Source organism: Cervus elaphus, chromosome 11 (genome assembly GCF_910594005.1).
Source record: "Cervus elaphus chromosome 11, mCerEla1.1, whole genome shotgun sequence".
Lineage (NCBI taxonomy): Eukaryota > Metazoa > Chordata > Mammalia > Artiodactyla > Cervidae > Cervus > Cervus elaphus.
In genome coordinates, this window is record NC_057825.1 from 75,288,936 (window position 1) to 75,308,929 (window position 19,994).

General features: G+C 43.7%; 1 protein-coding gene and 1 non-coding gene across 4 annotated transcripts in view; both read right to left on the reverse strand.

Annotated features, from left to right (window-relative positions):
• PRKCE (protein kinase C epsilon) overlaps positions 1-19,994 on the reverse strand; it is a 542,503-nt gene that overhangs the window by 78,294 nt on the left and 444,215 nt on the right. For all 3 annotated transcript variants that reach the window (XM_043918105.1, XM_043918104.1, XM_043918106.1), the window contains exon 12: positions 13,151-13,305. In XM_043918105.1, coding sequence (XP_043774040.1) covers positions 13,151-13,305 — 155 coding nt within the window. The remainder of the gene's footprint in view (positions 1-13,150; positions 13,306-19,994) is intronic.
• On the reverse strand, positions 7,038-7,144 carry LOC122704099. The gene has a single exon (XR_006343730.1). It is a non-coding gene; the product is annotated as a U6 spliceosomal RNA (small nuclear RNA).

Consider the following 19,994-nt stretch of genomic DNA (forward strand, 5'->3'; position numbering starts at 1 on the left):
GTGAGTGGGAATGACTCAGTAGACCAGATAAAGAGCTGCATCCTGAGCCAGCAATGGGAGAGTAAAGGACAATCAAATTTATGCTGTAGAATCTCCTGTTTCCTGCTCTAACAAAGCTCAGGAATTTACAATAATCATTACGTCTGGAGATGAGGGTGATGTAGATAAAGATATGGTTGAAAAGCAACTATAAACTCAGATTCTCTTCTTACTCTGCACACCCCCTTCTCTGCCTCAGAGACTTACTCTCTGGAGAAGAGAAACAGAAAGTCTCAAGGACCAGGGTGGAATCAGGGAGAGGGCAGGCACCAGGGTACAGAACTAAAAATAGGGCAATTGGACTGATATATGTATTTTGGGAGCTGGGCCCTCCAATGCTCTTCTCTCATTTGGCTCATCTGGCTGCCAAGCTCTGTCTCTTCAGGCAGGACTCTGGAAGAGTCTTCCCAAGGTAAACTGAGGCCTCCAAGAGAAAAAACTCTAAAAATACTAATAGTCAAAAGTTCCCCAAATAAGTGGCAAGTCAGATGATTCATTGTAGTGATGCCCAAGTTGACTACTCCAGAATCTGAATGATAGTTCCATAAAGAAATAAGACATTTTCTTTAACTGAAGGACATGATTTTCCAAGTTAAAAAGGTTTACCCAGGGCCTAGTACAATGCATGAAAACAGGTCTATGACACATCATTAACATGTAATTAAACAAGATTCCAGAATAAAGAAATAGGTCCATAAGAAGGATCAAGAATAAAACAGTAGACTTCTTAATAGCAGCACTAGGAGCTGAAAGAAAATGGAATACCACCTTCACATTTTGAGTGAAAACAGTTTTCAGTCTAGAATTCTATACCTAGCCAAACTTTTTATCAAGTTTGAGAGTATGATAAAGATGGTATTAGGTAAAGAAGGAAGGTCTCAAAAATTTACTTCCCATACTTTTTCTTGGAAGGTACATCTCCACCTCAAGAAAGTGTATCAAGGAAGAGACAATGTGACTTAAGAGAGGAGTTCTCACATGGGAGAGGCAAAGACACCTAGACAATAGTGAAGGGAGATCCCAGAATGACAGCTCTGCAGCAGGGACTGAGGACAAGTGTTAGGATTGGAGCAGTTTAGAAGGCTCAGGAGAAGTGTATCCAAGAATATTGATAGAATGATTGTTGCACCTCACCATCTTGAAGGGAGATGTGGACAAGAGAGCATCTGTATTAACTCCAGGGAAAACAAACAAAGAAAATGTATTGGAAAGGAAAAGCAATTACAGCTTTTCACAGTCATAATAATGTATACAATGTACATTCATGTAACCAAAATTACAGTAACCTCTGTTGAGAAGATGGGAGGTTTGGAAGGTTATGTGGATGTGATGGGGTGGAGGGCAGGTAGTAGGCAGGGCAGAGAACTAAATTCTCCCTTGCCTAGTGGAAAGTCACTAGATAATGCCTAAAATAAAATTCAAAAAATAACATTAAACCATGCTATTTAGTACAATGAGGTTTCACTTCATATTGCTAAAACAGCCATCATTAAAAAGTCTACAAATAATGAATGCTAGAAATGATGTGGAGAAAAGGGAACCCTCCTACGCTGTTGGTAGGAATGCAAATTGGTGCATTCCTGGAAAACTATACAGTCAGTTCAGTTGCTCATTCATGTCCGACTCTTTGTGACACCACGGACTGCAGCATGCCAGCCTTCCCTGTCCATCACCAATTCCTAGAGCCTGCTCAAACTTGTGTCCATCGAGTTGGTGATGCCATCCAACCATCTCGTCCTCTGTCATCCCCTTCTACTCCTGCCTTCAATCTTTCCCAGCATCAGGGTCTTTTCCAATGAGTCAATTCTTTGCATCAGGTGGCCAAAGTATTGTAGTTTCAGTGTCAGCACCAGTCCTTCTAATGAATATTCAGGACTGATATCCTTTAGGATTGACTGGTTGGTTCTCTTTGCAGTCCAAGGGACTCTCAAGAGTCTTCTTCAACACCATATTTCAAAAGCATCAATTCTTTGGCACTCACCTTTCTTTAGAGTCCAAGTCTCACATCCATACATGACTACTGGAAAAAACATAGCTTTGACTAGAAGGACCTCTGTCAGCAAAGTAATGTCTTTACTTTTTAATATGCTGCCTAGGTTGGTCATAGCTTTTCTTCCAAGGAGCAAGTGTCTTTTAATTTCATGGCTGCAGTCACCATCTGCAGTGATTTTGGATTCCCCCCAAAATAAAGTCTCTCACTGCTTCCATTGTTTCCTCATCTATTTGCTATGAAGTGATGGGACCAGATGCCATGATCTTAGGTTTTTGAATATTGAGTTTTAAGCCAACTTTTTCACTCTCCTCATTCACTTTCCTCAAGAGGTTCTTTAGTTCTTCTTCGTTTTCTGCCATAAGGGTGGTATCATTTGTGTATCTGAAGTTATTGATATTTCTCCTGGCAATCTTGATTCCAGCTTGCGCTTCATCCAGCCTGGCATTTGCATAATATACTATGCATATAAGTTAAATAAGCAGGGTGACAATATACAGCCTTGACGTACTCCTTTCCTGATTTCAAACCAGTCTGTTGTTTCATGCCTGGTTCTAACCGTTGCTTCTTGACCTGCATACAGATTTCTCAGAAGGCAGGTCAGATGGTCTGCTATTCCTATCTCTTGAAGAAGTTTCCACAGTCTGTTGTGATCCACACAGTCAAAGGCTTTGGTGCAGTCAATAAAGCAGAAGTAGATGTTTTTCTGGAATTTTCTTGCTTTTTTGATGACCCAACGGATGTTGGCAATTTGACCTCTGGTTCCTCTGCCTTTCCTAATTCCAGCTTGAAAATCTGGAAGTTCATGTTCACGTACTGTTGAAGCCTGGCTTGGAGAATTTTGAGCATCACTTTGCTAGCGTGTGAGATGAGTGCAATTGTGCAGTAGTTTGAGCATTCTTTGGCATTGCCTTTCTTTGGGATTGGAATGAAAACTGACCTTTTCCCGTCCTGTGGCCACTGCTGAGTTTTCCAAATTTGCTGGCATATTGAGGGCAGCACTTTCACAGCATCATCTTTTAGGATTTGAAATAGTTCAACTGGAATTCCATCACCTCCACTAGCTTTGTTTGTAGTGATGCTTCCTAAGGCCCACTTGACTATGCATTCCAGGATGTATGGCTCTAGGTGAGTGATCACACCATCATGGTTATCTGGGTCATGAAGATCTTTTTAATATAGTTCTCTGTGTATTCTTGCTACCTCTTCTTAATATCTTCTGCTTCTGTTAGGTCCATACCAGTTCTGTCTTTTATTGTGCCCATCTTTCCATGAAATGACTCACTAGAAAAGACCTTGATGCTGGGAAAGATTGAAGGCAGGAGGATAAGGGAACAACAGAGGATAAGAAGGTTGGATGGCATCACTGACTCGGTGGACATGAGTTTGAGTAGCTCTGGGAGTTGGTGATGGACAGGGAAGCCTGGCATGCTGTAGTCTGTGCGGTTACAAAGAGTTGGACATGACAGAGTGACTGAACTGGAACTTTCATGAAATATTCCCTTGGTATCCCCAGTCTCTTGAAGAGATCTCTAGTCTTTCCTATTCTATTGTTTTCCTCTCTTTCTTTGCATTGATCACTGAGGCAGGCTTTCTTATCTCTCCTTGCTATTCTTTGGGCAAGAATCCCTTAGATACTACCGTGGACAGGAGTCCCTTAGAAGAAATGGAATAGCCCTCATAGTCAACAAAAGAGTCTGAAATGTAGTACTTGGGTGCAATCTCAAAAATGACAGAATGATATCTGTTTGTTTCCAAGGCAAACCATTCAATATCAGAGTAATCAAAGTCTATGCCTTGACCAGTAATGCTGAAAGCTGAAGTTGAATGGTTCTATGAAGACCTACAAGACCTTCTAGAACTAACATCCAAAAAAGATGTCCTTCTCATCACAGGGGATTGGAATGCAAAAGTAGGAAGTCAAGAGATACCTGGAGTAACAGGCAAATTGGCCTTGAAGTACAAAATGAAGCAGGACAAAAGCTCACAGAGTTTGGCCAAGAATGAAGCAGGGCAAAAGCTAATAGAGTTTTGCCAAGAGAATGCACTGGTCTTGGCAAACAGCCTCTTCCAACAACACAAGAGATGACTCTACACACGGACATGACCAAATTGTCAATACTGAAATCAGACTGATTATATTCTTTGCAGCCAAAGATGGAGAAGCTCTATACAGTCAGCAAAAACAAGACCAGAAGCTGACTGTGGCTCAGATCATGAACTCCTTATTGCCAAATTCAGACTTAAATTGAAGAAAGTAGGGAAAAACCACTGGACAATTCAGGTATGACCTAAATCCCTTATGATTATACAGTGGAAGTGAGAAATAGATTCGAGGGATTAGATCTGATAGACAGAGTGCCTGAAAAGAACTATGGACGGAGGTTCGTGATATTGTACAGGAGGCAGTGATCAAGACCATCCCCAAGAAAAACAACTGCAAAAAGGCAAAATGGTTGTCTGAGGAGGCCTTACAAATAGGTGAGAAAAGAAGAAAAACTAAAAGCAAAGGAGAAAAGGAAAGATATACCCATTTGAATGCAGAGTTCCAAAGAATAGCAAGGAGAAATAAGAAAGCCTTCCTCAGTGATCAATGCAAAGAAATAGAGGAAAACTGTACAGAGGCTCTTTAAAAACTAAAAATAGAGTTACCATATGCTCTAACAATCCCACTCTTGGGCACATGTATGAAGAAAAGTCTAATTCAAAAAGATACATAAACTCCAATGTTCATAGCAACACAATTTATAATAGCCAAGGCATGGAAGCAACTTAAATTCCATCAACAGATGAATAGATAAAGATCATTTGGTACATGTCACACACACACACACTCACACACACACACACACACACACACACACATGCTAGAATATTACTCAGTCATAAAAAAGAATGAAATCATGCCATTTGCAGCAACATGGATGGCCTAGAGATTATCAGACTAAGTGAAGTAGGACAGAGAAAGACAAATATCATATGACATCACTTATATGTGAAATCTAAATTATGATACAAATGAATTCGTTTACAAAACAGAAGTAGCCTCACAGGCAGAAAACAAACTTATGGGCACCCAAGAGGAAAGGGGTTGAAGACAGGACAAATTAGGAGTTTGGGATTAGCAGGTGCAAACTGTTATATTTAAAATATATAAACAACAAGGTCCTACTGTAAAGCACAGGGAAGTATATTTAATATCCTGTAATAAAGCATGATAGAAAAGAATATGGAAAAGACAAAATATATATATTTGGTCACTTTGAATCACTTTGCATATACCAGAATCCAATCAGCTCTAAGAAAGGAAAAAAACCCTTTTATTTAGAAATACTAGAAGGGTAAGGTAAAAGAATTGCAAGCAGGTATCTTTGTGGAAGGGGAAATTGTTGGAGAGGAAGGGCAGAAAACAGATTTTCATTTCTTTTCTTTTTTTTTTTCATTTATTTTTATTCGTTGGAGGCTGGAGAGGGTGTGGAGAAAAGGGAACCCTCTTATACTGTTGGTGGGAATGCAAACTAGTACAGCCACTATGAAGAACAGTGTGGAGATTCCTTAAAAAACTGGAAATAGAACTGCCATATGACCCAGCAATCCCACTCCTGGGCATACACACCGAGGAAACCAGATCTGAAAGAGACACGTGTACCCCAATGTTCATCGCAGATTTTCATTTCTTTAAGCACCTGGTAGAACTATATGAATCTTTATGTATATCTCTGATTAAAATAACACCTAAGCTTTACAACACCTCACTGTGTAAACCTGAGTAAGTTACTGCCTGGTTTCGGTTTCCAAGCTCTGTATCTATAAAATGGAGTTGGATGAGATAGCCTCTGAGGTTCCCTTTGATCTCACATTCACACCATGATTCCTGCCATGGGAACTGATATCATCTCATCACATACTCAACCCTTAGATCCTTAGGAGTTTTACACTAAAGCATTAAAGTATCATTTTCTACAATAGGTGGGAGAATGTTGACAGCTGAGAACAGTGCTCAGTGGGGACAAAGATCCCCACGAGATTTTCCAAGGGCCAGGTCTTAGGAAACTGAGTAGGAAAGAAGGAGGGATCTCCCCAATCCCTCCCCATCCTCTGTTTTGTATGAACATTAGCTACATTGGAAACACGGAAAGAAGACGAGACTCTAAATATTAGACCTTCCAGTTATTAACATAGCCTTTAACCAGAGACCTTCATCTCAGGAAACACCTACATGTGGCCATGGCAGGAAAGGTTTCCAAGGATCAAGGCAGGCTATCATTCCCCAAATTAGGCTCACAATCTCCCCCATAGACTACCAGGAAGGCAAGACTACAGAGCACATCACAACTCTGTATGCATTTCCTGGGTAGGCCAGACGTGGAGAGCATAGTCAGAGACTTTTGTCTCCAGCTCTTTCTAGGGAAATCCTTCCCAAGTTCCTCCTTTGGGCTTCTTCCCCCAGCCCTGGAGAGGACTAGACATTTCACATTCAGGATTATCTGAGTCTGAATTAAATCTTTGTTTCCTGCTCTTAATTCTTCACTGACTTTTATAAACATCATCATCAACATGAAAACCTTTTCTAAGCACCTCTTGAGTAGAGTGACCTAGACAGGGCCAAAGCAGAAACGCCCTTTTCTCTCCTGTCCACTATGGCCTCTCAGTTCTGGCATCAGGCATAGATCAACTCTTGGGGGGTGATGGTGACGACTCACTGAGGATTGACAATCTTGGAGAATTAAAGGAGCAGGAGAGCTTTATAACTTACAACTTCCTCTCCTGCTGGTTAAAGACCAAATTTTAGTGCTCAATGTGACAAAAGTTAATCATCAATGATACCTGACATAAATACCTCATCATTTCCCCTTCTTTTCACATCCTTCACTTTTACCTGTATAGTTCAACTTGTCATGACCACACTCAACTACCTTAGAGAGGAGACAAGGCAGGTATTATCTGAACCTCACATGGAAGCCACTCATAAAGAGATCCAATCACTTGCTCAAGATTTTTTTTTTTTTTTAATATGGAACGCTTCACGAATTTGCGTGTCATCCTTGCACAGGGGCCATGCTAATCTTCTCTGTATCGTTCCAATTTTAGTATATGTGCTGCCGAAGCGAGCACTGCTCAAGATTTTTTGAAGGATTCTCTAGTAACTCTTCATCTGTTTTGCCCTGGCTGGTTATGAGTTTGGTGAAGAGAAAACTGATTTTACTTTTCTGTTTAAATTTTGATTTTTCCTATAACTATTACTGCTGTAATATAGAAACACGGGAATTTAGTTCTATCAAAACAAAGGAAAGAATTCATTCTTCTAGTGTTAAGACACTTGGCCAGAGGGGCAGAAGCCATGTTCTTTACCACCCTCTGCTGCGGTAACTGACTGTGGAAGAAGATGCCTTTCTGTCTGCCAAGCCTCTGGTTCTCTTCCCAGGGCCCCCACTGCCCTCTGTGTCTGAGGCAGATCCCATCCTCTCGCTTCCTTGTCCCATGGACAGATGAGTATCCTGAGACTCAGCTGCTGTCCTGAGCAGCTCAGAGGAAAACAGATAAGCTCTGAGCATGGTGCACAGAAGGAGAAAGTTCCCTACATCAAATTTCAGAAGAATATCTGCCCCTTAAAACTTCCCCCATTATGGTGTGTGTGAAGGCATAAGGGAGGAGAAGAAATGTTTAAAAGCCATAGTTAGGAAGTGTGGACCCACAGTGAGCTAACGTCTACTCCCACTCCAGCACACAGAGAATTCCTAGGAGTGCTGAGCAGAGGAAACAGAAACAGCGCCCTGCGCCACCCACGTGGGGAACCTGACCAGAGAGACCCAGAGGAGAGTAGCCTGCTTGTCAGCCTGGACTCACCTTCTAGTGTGAGCCCTTGGCCAGAGGGACAACTTCTTCCCTTAGTTCCGGAACCCTGGCCAATTAGCCACTAATTAGTTTGTGTATAACCTCCAGCAGGAAGGCTGGAAAATTCTATGTCAACTTTGGCAATGAGGTTCCTCCTGCAAAATTTAGTCTTGCCAACCTCCCAGATAAACCCTTGCGCCACTCAAAATACGGTTGCCATCTGGGCCTCATAGGCGGACAGGCAGAGACACGTATCATACAACCCTTGTGCCGGCAGCTTCAAACAGAGGCGCATGGGACAGAGAGATCACGTGGTCCTAATTCATCTGTGAAATGAGAAACATGCAGGAATGGGGCAATTCAGGGTCAAGGAAGAAAAACTATGTGTTCCAACAGATGCTTCCAACACAGACTTTCAAAAGTGAACAGGTATGAGGTAGCAGATGGTGACTGCAGCCATGAAATTAAAAGACGTTTACTCCTTGGAAGGAAAGTTAGGACCAACCTAGACAACATATTAAAAAGCAGAGACATTACTTTGCCAACGAAGGTCCCTCTAGTCAAGGCTGTGGTTTTTCCAGAAGTCACGTATGGATATGAGAGTTGGACTATAAAGAAAGCTGAGTCCTGAAGAATTGATGCTTTTGAACTGTGGTGTTGGAGAAGACTCTTGAGAGTCCCTTGGACTGCAAGGAGATCCAACCAGTCCATCCTAAAGGAGATCAGTCCTGAGTGTTCCTTGGAAGGACTGATGTTGAAGCTGAAACTCCAATACTTCGGCCACCTCATGCAAATGGCTGACTCATTTTAAAAGACCCTGATGCTGGGAAAGACTGAAGGTGGGAGGAGAAAGGGACGACAAAGGATGAGATGGTTGGATGGCATCACTGACTCAATGGACATGAGTTTGGGTAAACTCTGGAAGTTGGTGATAGACAGGGAGGCCTGGCATGCTGCAGTCCATGGAGTTGCAAAGAGTTGGACATGACTGAGGGACTGAACTGAACTAAACTGATGAGGGAGCAACCCAGCTGGACTGCAGGGTTCTGGAGCATTAGAGATGAAAACAAGTATTTAGTGAACACTTACTACAAGCAGCATAACAACCTAGGCCGGCCAGGTAAGCATGCCTGCATGGAGTTTTCAATCACAAAATAGGCATCTTAAGTAAAAATACAAGGCTGGCAAAGGGAACCAGCTTGAACCAGAGAGATGCTGTCGCCCAGGGGAGGCATGATCCCCATGACAGGCTGAGTGGTCAGGGTAGCCTCCCAGAACAGGGGCATCTTACACAGTCCTGAAAGCAGAACAGAACTTTTCTATACCTGTGGTCCCCAAGTCACCTGAGGAATTCTTTAAGAAAGTACAGATTCCTGAATCCCATATCAGACCTAATGAATCAAAGACTCTAGGAATGTTACCCTGGAATTGCTATTCTTTAAGAAAAAAATTATGATTATTACGGCAAATTTAAAACATTCACAAAAGCAGACATAATAGTGAAGCCCCATGTACCCAACACCCAGTCTCAGCAATCATCAACTCATGGCCATTCTTTCCCCATCTATATCCTGCTCTAGTCCCCTCATCTAGTATTCTGAAATCTACCTTTTTTTTTTTTTTAAACCAGGGACTCTTAGACAGTCAGACCATAGATGTGACCTAGAAGCTCCTCACTGAGCAAGATGCAGATTGGGAACAAGGGAATTGTAGGGACAGTGGAGACAAAGACTTGGAGAAATGAAAGAGAAAGGCATTTGGGGGAGAATGGTCTCATCTGGAGGGCATAGAGGGTGGGCTACACAGTTGGGGGAATAGTGATAAGGATTAAAAGATCGTTGGGGGCCACCAGGGCCCTTTTAGCATGCATGGTGTCTTTGTGAAAAACAAAAAAAGGGGTCTCTTCTAGGTAGAGAAAGCATCTCTTCCTCAGGCTGAAGCCAGATGCACTAGCAGAACAGACCTGGGTGCCAGCTCCCACTCACCACCTGGGCCCCTCCCTCCCATGCCCAAGTCACGCAGCCATGCAGAGCAGCCCCAGGGCCAGGGCTGATGGATTCTGATGGCCAGCAAAAGGGGCTGTGCTTTATCTAGTGAAGGTAGAAGGATGCTAAGAAGGGCACCATGTGACCATCCGCCTGTACTTTGAAAGAACACTGGACTGCAATGGAGAGGGAGGTAGACAAGATAGGAGGGAGAAAAGCAAGAGGCAGTGAGTGACTCAGGTCAGTAAACTCTTGCAAACTACCTGAGAAGGCAAGTATAAAGCCTTGGAGATCATCTTGAGAGAGTAGTCTTGTGCAGGGATCTGGAGAGAACTGGGGGCTGGAGACAGTGATATGGGAGTCTTGGGCACACAGGTGTCATTTGGAGACAGGCAACTGCTGAAATTGCTCAGGGAGAGTATTTAGGGATGAAGGCCTTGGGAAAAGCCAGTATTTAGAGGATGGGGGTTGGAAGGGAGAAGGATCAGGCCATGTTATATAGAGATTAAGGAGAAATGGCCAGGGAAGTGGAAAGGAGAGAAAGAGAGGGGACAACTATGGCTCACAAAAGTCACTAGAACAAAAGTGTTCACAGGTGAGGTGAGAGGCAAGCATTCATCTAGGGAAGCAGAAAGGAAAAGAAACTAGAAATGTAAGGAAAAGTCAAGTTTTGGAGTACCAGGAATGACTAGCAAGAGTATGGACTTGGACTTGACAGGCCCATAACAAGTGTCATGATGTACAGCAGGAGCCTACTGATCAGTTACGCTTCCTAAGTCTGTCACTTACTGAACATGGCCTTGGGCAAATTATTGGGTTGGCCAAAAAGATTATTTGGGTTTTTCTGTAAGATGTTATGGCAAAACTGGAACAAACCTTTTGCCCCACCCACTATTTAAGGGGAATCTCTGAATCTCTGCTGGTAAACTGCGGGTGATTATACCCACTCTGATTTGGAGTAGATAGGGATGATATCTCAGTGAATGACAATTCTTGTAGTCACTGGCTCCTAAGAGTGCACTGCATTGTAATATGGGTGATATTTTCACATATCTAACTCTAGTATCTCTAACTAGTCGGCAAGCTGCTTTGGAGGCAGAGATTAGGAATTTAAACTGAAGCCAAGGGTCATTTCTTGATCATTTACTATGTGCAAGATAATAAGAGGATGTAAAATAAGAAGGTCAATGGGTTAATAAAGAAGCAGCCATGGTCCTAAGGGAGAAGGTGGGAGAAGGTGTGACATTCCCAAATTGTACATAAAGTGGTGGATGGAGAGACTTGCTCTGTCTGGTGGGACCAGGTTTCCAGCAGGCAGGCAGTATTGCATGAGGCTTCCAGGCTGGAAAGAGGAGGACAGAAGAACAAGAAAGTAGGGAATTGTCAGATGAGCTTGACGCAAGCTAAGAACCTTGGGTTCCCACGTGGCACTAGTGGTAAAGAACCTGCCTGCCAATGCAGGATATGTAAGAGATTCAGGTTCGATTCCTGGGTCAGGAAGATCCCCTGGATTAGGGCATGGCAACTCACTCCAGTATTCTTGCCTGGAGAATCCCTTGGAGAGAGGAGCCTGACAGGCTGCAGCCCATAACGTTGCACAGAGTTGGCCACGACTGAAGTGACTTAGCACATACACATGCAAGAACCTTGGTAGATTCAAGAGATCACGGGAAGTGAGGTGTACTGGGCTGTAGTAGACATAATCTAAGGTGACCCCCAATGTTTCACACTCTGGTATAATCCCATAACCCCTTCCCCTTGTGTATGGTGGAGAAACTGTGACTTACCTCCAACCAAAACAATGTGGAAAGGGATGTGACATCACTCGCAATTATAAGACATCATAGGGCAAGGGACAAGGGATCTGCAGGCATAATTACGGTCCCTAAATGATTCAACTTTGAGTTAAAAGGGAGATTAGCCTGGGTGGGCCCAAACTAATAAAGTGATCCTTTTCAAAGAGGGTCCAGGCCTCCCTGAAGTTAGAGACTCAAAGCAGAAAAGGCTTTCACTCCTGCTGACCATGAGGAAGGCACGTGTATTCTACATTTGCAAGGAAATGAATTCTGCCCATAACATGTGAGCCTGGAAGAGGAGCTCAAACTTCAACAAGAAAGCAGCCTGGCTGACACCTTGATCACAGCAGAGAGACCCAGGTACGCTGTGCCTAGACTTCTGCCCTGTGGGAACTGTGAAATAATCAATGCTTTAAGCCACTGCATTTGTGGTAATTTGTTACGCAGTAACAGCAAACAAATATGTGGGCCTGTGACGGGGAGGACCATAATAGCAGGCTAGAAAGTATGGGCTTTGTTATGCAGGCCATAGGGAGCCACTGACTATTTTTGAGCAGAGGGACTTAAGGAAGCTGAGGGTTGGTTTCATAAACCCTTGGAGAACATTTTTTTTTAGTTAGGGCATTGCTTCCAGAGCGGGGCCAGTGAAGTTCTGGTGAGGGATTAGTTTTGGGTTGAATCAAGCCAGCTATTCTTCAACCCAACTGAAGGAAAAAGGAGGACGCAAAATCTAAGTAAAGAAATTGACAATCATTGAAAAAAACCTGAAGGAACTTTAGTGTCCTTGTTGCTAATTATAAATATTTACTCCCCCCAGAATTCCTGACCTCACAGAAGAGCCTGCGTAAGTAGTACTGCTCTCTTACTGGAAAATTTGTGTGTGTATGTGTGTGTGTGTGTGTGTGTGTGTGTGTGTTCCATGTTTTCTTGGAAGGGGGACAAGGCAGTAACAAGGGACTGGATGATCTGCAGAGAGTCACTTCCTGTTAGATACTGTCTAGTTCCCCTCCCCTCTTCCCTCCTAGATCATAAACCCTGAGACCCCCCAAGGAACTCCTCCTCCTCTGATTCTATCTGCTGGAGACAACTAAGCCAAACAAACTCAGGAAGTGGCAAGAGGCTGGGAAGGGGAGGAAGTTCATGGCACAGAAGGAAAAAGTACAGAGAATGCCCTGATGTTCAAGGAAGAGGGTTGGGGTGGCAGGGGGGAGAGAAATGAAGGTCACCCCAAGGTTACTTGGCACTGGGCCTTTAAAATGTCCTGCTTAAGTTTTCAATCAAAACTGGCACAAACAGCGGATCAGATCTCCCAGGGCTATTCAAATATTAACATTTACAGTGATAAACAGCCCCCAAAAAGCCCTCTGTAAGCAAATTGAAACAAACAACTAATTTAAAGCGAGTTGCTAAGAGACCAGTTGGCTGGAAGCCAAAAGTCAGTTCAAGCATCCGGAGAACTCTCTATTTTTTCACTTCTAGGGAAGAGAGGAGGTGAGGAGAGGTACCTGTAGATGACTCCATGTTGGTGGAGGAACATGAGAGCTGACGTAACCTCTGCAGCATAGAACCGGGAACGAGGCTCATCGAATTTTCGGGAGCGCTGAATCTGGAACATGAGGTCCCCACCATTCACATACTCCATGACAAAAAAGAGGCGGTCCTGAAGGGAGAGGAGAAAATGCCATTTACTGAGTCCATTGCAGCTGCCCACACAGGCCAGCAAATGTACAGTGAGTTCAAAGTAATGGAACTGAGACTCCAGCGGGGCAGGGTGCACAGGTGGGGGAATTCTAGTAGCACGTGTTCCAGAGAGAAGACAAGGAATCAGAGTATGAAGTGTTATTCTAAGACCTTTGTCTTACTTTCACAGGAACCAGCATGGTCTAGTGGGAGGAGTCCAAGATTGACAGAAAGAAGACCGGGATCTCTGTCTAATTTCTGTTACAACCTTGAAGTGTGACCTTGGACAAGTCTCTGTCCCTTTGGAGGCTCCAGTTACGTTTGTCTGTGTGGTAGGTTACAACATGGCTGCTCCAAAGATATCCCAGTCCTAATCCCTTAATGTGTAAATGTTACCTGAGATGGCAAAAAAGAACAGTTGTGATGAAGTTAAGGATCTTGAGTTGGGGAGATTATTTTGGATCACCAGCATGGGCCTTAAATGCAGTCACAAATGTCCTTATAAGAGGGAGGGAGAGGGAGATTTGAGAAGGGAGGAGAAAGCGGTGTGACCAAGGAAGCAGAGATTGGAATGAAGTGGCCACAAGCCAAGGAAGGTGGTGCTGCCAGAAGCTGGAAGAGGCAGGGAAGGGTCTGTCCTGGAGCCTCTGGAGGGAGCATGGCTCCATCAGCACTTGGACTCTGGCTCAGTGACACTGGTCTCAGACGTCTGACCTCCAGAAATGTGAGAGGAGAGACTTCTGTTATTTTAAACCACCAAGTTTGTGGTGCTGCTAAGGCAGTCCTGGAACATAATACAAAACAACATGGACTAATGAGATGGTGAGAGCCCCTCCCGTGGAGGGGGCCACGTCTCACTTTGGAGGATGCTCCCTCTGGGATCTCCACCTTGGTGTGCTAACAAATGGATTTTGCCCTCAAGAATGGCCAAACCATAATCACATCTCATTGGGGGTGGTGCCTTCTTATCTGCACATCATGATGATGTGGGAAGAAGAGGGACTGAAATTCACTTTTTGTACAGTTTCTTGATTACTATTTCCTGAGCCTGTAGAGTATGGGGTGCTGTGCTGGGCAGGAGGCAAAAAGTTGTAAGTCATCACTGTCCTGAATGTTGGGGGTGGGGTTATAAGCCTTAAACATAAGGCTTATGATCCAGGGCCAGAGATGGGAAATGTGTAGAATGATGAAAACTAAATAGGACCAGAGGGCCTTAAAGATATTTGGTGCTAAAAGGATTAGGAGAAAGGGGAATTCTCTGAACTGGGGGTCCATGGAGGATTCTAGAAGGAGATAGGCCCTCCCTGAGAGGAGGAGGAGATAGGGGGAGGCACCAACACATACCAGGACATGGGAACAGTGTCACAGTGCTTGGGGACCGGTAAACTGACCAGGTCAGCCACGGAGGAAGGTCCATGGAGCAAAGAAGAAGCAGTGAGGTTTGAGAGGCCGGAGCGTCAGAGTACATTCTTAACATATAGACACAGTCTCAGCAAAGCTGCTAGGAGGGTGTCACATATTATCTTTGATTAAAATTAGTAGAATCATTTCAATTAAGACTGAGTAAAAATCACAATTAGCAAAGGCTAATAGAGTTTTGCCAAGAAAACTCACTGGTCATAGCAAACACCCTCTTCCAAAAACACAAGAGAAGACTATACACATGGACATCACCAGATGGTCAATACCGAAATCAGATTATAATAATGATTATATTCTTTGCAGCCAAAGATGGAGAAGCTCTATACAATCAGCAAAAACAAGACTGGGAACTGACTGTGGCTCAGATCATGAACTCCTTATTGCTAAATTCAAACTTAAATTGAAGAAAGTAGGGAAAACCACTAGACCATTCAGGTTTGACCTAAATCAAATCCCTTAAGATTATACAGTGGAAGTGAAAAATAGATTCAAGGGATTAGATCTGATAGACAGAGTGCCTGAAGAACTATGGACAGAGGTTCATGACATTGTACAGGAGGCAGTGATCAAGACCATCCCCGAGAAAAATAAATGCACAAAGGGAAAATGGTTGTCTGAGGAGGCATTACAAATAGCTGTGGAAAGAAGAGAAGAGAAGGCAAAGGAGGAAAGGGAAGATACATCCATTTGAATGCAGAGTTCCAAAGAATAGCAAGGAGATTTAAAAAAAAAAAAAGCCTTCCTCGGTGATCAGTGCAAAGAAATAGAGGAAAACAACAGAATGGGAAAGACTAGAGATCCCTTCAAGAAAATTAGAGATACCAAAGGAACTTTTCATGCAAAGATGGGCACAATAAAGGACAGAAATGGTATGGACTTAACAGAAACAGAAAATATTAAGAAGTGGCAAGAATACACAGCAGAACTATACAAAAAAGATCTTCATGACCCAGATAATCACGATGGTGTGATCACTCACCTAGAGCCATACATCCTGGAATGCATAGTCAAGTGGGCCTTAGGAAGCATCACTACAAACAAAGCTAGTGGAGGTGATGGAATTCCAGTTGAGCTATTTCAAATCTGAAAAGATGATGCTGTGAAAGTGCTGCCCTCAATATGCCAGCAAATTTGGAAAACTCAGCAGTGGCCACAGGACGGGAAAAGGTCAGTTTTCATTCCAATCCCAAAGAAAGGCAATGCCAAAGAATGCTCAAACTACTGCACAATTGTACTCATCTCACACGCTAGCAAAGTGATGCTCAAAATTCTCCAAGCCAGGCTTCAACAGTATGTGAACCGTGAACTTCCAGATTTTCAAGCTGGTTTTAGAAAAGTCAGAAGAACTAGAGATCAAATTGCCAGCATCCGTTGGATCATCAAAAAAGCAAGAAAATTCCAGAAAAACATCTACTTCTGCTTTATTGACTACACCAAAGCCTTTGACTGTGTGGATCACAACAGACTGTGGAAACTTCTTCAAGAGATAGGAATAGCAGACCACCTGACCTGCCTCCTGAGAAATCTGTATGCAGGTTAAGAATCAACAGTTAGAAATGGACATGGAACAGACTGGTTCCAAATAGGAAAAGGAGTATGTCAAGGCTGTATATTGTCACCCTGCTTATTTAACTTAAATGTAGAGTACCTCATGAGAAATGCTGGGCTGGATGAAGCACAAGATGGACTCAAGATTGCCGGGAGAAATATCAGTAACCTCAGATATGCAGATGACACCACTCTTATGGGAGAAAGCCAAGAGGAACTAAAGAGCCTCTTGAGGAAAGTGAAAGAGAAGAGTGAAAAAGTTGGCTTAAAGTTCAACATTCAGAAAACTAAGGTCATGGCATACAGTCCCATCATTTCATGGCAAATAGATGGGGAAGCAGTGGAAACAGCGACAGACTTTCTTTTGGGGGGCTCCAAAATCACTGCAGATGGTGACTACAGCCATGATATTATTAAAAGACACTTCTCCTTGGAAGAAAAGTTGTGACCAACCTAGACAGCTTATTAAAAAGCAGACATTACTTTGCAACAAAGGTCCATCTAGTCAAAGCTATGGTTTTTGGAGTAGTCATGTATGGATGTGAGAGCTGGACTATAAAGAAAGCTGAGCATCGAAGAATTGATGCTTTTGAACTGTGGTGTTGGAGAAGACTCTTGAGAGTCCCTTGGACTGCAAGGTGATCCAACCAGTCCATCCTAAAGGAAATCAGTCCTAAATATTCACTGGAAGGACAGATGCTGAGTTGAAACTCCAATACTTTGGCCAGTTGATGCGAAGAACTGACTCATTTGAAAAGACCCTGATGCTGGGAAAGATTGAAGGTGGGAGGATAAGGGGAAGACAGAGGATGACATGGTTGGATGGCATCACCGACTCAATGGACATGAGTTTGAGTAAACTCTGGGAGTGGGTGATGGACAGGGAGGCCTGGCGTGCTGCAGTCCATGGGGTCGCAAAGAGCCAGACATGACTGAGCAAGTGAACTGAACTGAACTGAAAAATAACAATATTTTATTCATGGAGCAGTCTTGACCACATATCTACTTTATAATTGGCATCTCTTTTAAACTAAGTCATCCTTTAGAATTGTTATAAATTCAGACTCTCTCCCCAGCACGACCTCCAGAATTATTCAAGCTTTACTGGTATTCACAAAGCGCCTAAGATCTAGCTTCCATTTGTATTGACCTTCCCCTTCAAAGCCTGCCTTGTTTTCTCCCCCAGGTCCAACCGGGTACTCAGAAGTGTTCAGAAGCCAACCATTCATTCGATCATCTATTCCCCATTCAAATCCTAATTTCAAATGATCAAGTCAATGCCAACCTAATGAAACCAGAATTTCTGAGGGTAGACTCCGGCAATATTAGTTCTCAAAGCTCCTCATGTGATTACAGTGGGCAGCCAGGGTTAAGAAATACTCTCCCATCTGGTTGCTGCCAAGGTGAGATATATGGATCATATGTTATTATGGTTTTCCTCTTTTTCAAGGGTCTCCTAAGAACAAGGTTCTCAAACTTGTGCATCAGAATCTCACAGAGGTTTGTTAGAACATGGATTCCTCCTCCGCTCCTTCTGCCCCGCAGAGTTTCTGGTTCAGACGGTCTCGGTTGGAGCCTGAGAATCTGCATCTCTTAGTTCCCAGGTGATGTTAGGCTGCTGGCCCGGAGCTCCCACTTTGAGAACCAATACCCTAGAGGACTTGGAGCAAGGCTTTCCCATGGCAAATATAGCCTTGTCACGCATCCAACACTGCCCTGATCTAGCTGAACCATCATCAGCAACAGTTGCTGCAATACCAGTTCCTGCTCACCAACTTGGACTTGGGCTTTAGCAACCATGGAACATTTTCTTGCCTTTGCTTGAAAGAATCCAAATTTCTAAATCTCCCCTCCCCACCCTGCCTCCCTGGCTGCTTTTTATTCCCCAACACCAGACACAAGGCATTTAAGGACAGGGGCCATGGAGTGAGAAAGAAGAGCTTCCACCCTGATTTCTTCACTCACTGGCTGTGTGACCTCAGGCAAATGACTTCAGCTCTCTGTGCTCAATGTTCTCTACTGTGAAAATGAGGATGATAACAGGACCTGCCTTACAAAATTCTTATGAGGATTAAATTATATGTTAAAGTGCCTGGCTCATAATTGGGGCTCCATAAAGACTGTCGATGATGATTATTACTATAGTATTAAAGCTTGTGGTATGATAGTTATTATTGCATTATTGAGTCTTCATTTCCCCTATCCTTTCAGCATTATTTTCCCCTGATGACCTCCTCTCCCAACAAATGCTTGCTTTCCTCGGCTTTCAGCTGCTATTCTCCCTGTGGTTCTGGCAGGTTTGTTCTGCCTGCTTTTGTAGGCTTCTCCCTTCCCCAGCCATTAGGTGTTGGAATCCCACAAGGCGAGGTTGGACGCCCTCCCTTCTCCTCCCCTTTCTGTACTCGCTGAGTGATCTCATCCACACCCACGGTGTCTAATGCACCTTGACACTGATGACTCACAAACATCTCCCTCCATCCTAGACCTCTCCTCCAATCTGGGAACCCATTTACCCAGTTGTGTTTCTGACATCTCTCTCTGATGCCTCAAAGGCACTCAAACCCAACATGTTCAAAACTGCTTCATAATCTTCCCCTGGCAAACTGGTCCTCATCCAGGGTGCCTGTCTCAGGGCAGGGCTTCACCATCCAGCCAAGTGTATAAGTCAGAAACCTGAAAAGCCATTCTCAATGCCCGCCTCCTCTTTATCCCTCATATCCATCACCAAGTCCTATTGCTTTTACCTTTTGTACCTTTGCACTTATTACCTTTGTACCTGTTACATTTGCCTGCTTCCTTCTGTTGCTGCCACCACTGTGGCCACCATTCTGGCCCAAGCAGTTATCATCTCTGGTTGAGATTCTTGCAAGTGCCTTCTCACTGGTGCTCCCTACATTGATTCCAATCCCCACTGTGGGCAGAGTTACCCTGCTGAAATGAAAATCTTATTACAGGGTATCCCCCTTCCTTTCCTCATTCTACTGATCCTTTCAAGGGTTTCATATTACTCTTGGAATAAATAGAAAACTCCCTAATATGCCTCATGGCTAGTGTGATCTGGCCCTATCTAATTCTCAGTCATTTTACTCCCAGCTGTTCCCTTCGCCTCAATGGAAAACTCCCTCCTGCCACAGGGCCTTTGCTCACGCTGCTCCCTCTGCTTGGCATGTGTCCCCCTGACCTTTCACCTAATTAATTCCTCCTCATCCTTCAGATTTCAGAGCAGCCATCTTTTCTTCTAGGAAGCTGTCCCTGACTTTTCTGACCAGGTCACAACCTCCTCTTACATGCTACACTCTCCAGTGGGGGGTTGCTTTGTGTCATTGATTTATGTCTTTCTCTCTCAGTAGTCTGTATACTTCATGAGGGTGGGAACTGTTGGTAACTCTACCCTGTTGGTTTCTAAGGGAATTAGCCTAACCCCAAAGAAAAGTGCCTATAATTCCCTTTAAAACAAGCATAATGTGGATAGAATAACTAAACAGCTCAGGGGGCTGTAAGAGAAACAAAATCAAAAGATGCTCTGATATTTGTATCTGCAGTCTCTTACTGCTTAGGGAGTTAAAGGCTTCAAGATGAGTCAGCCTACAGCAGTGAACCTCCTGCCTATAGAAAGTGCCCATGAGTGCCCAATCTGACCATTTCACCCTCAAGGGGTCTGTCTGTTTCAGCACCCAGTATTTGGGACAGCTTTGAACA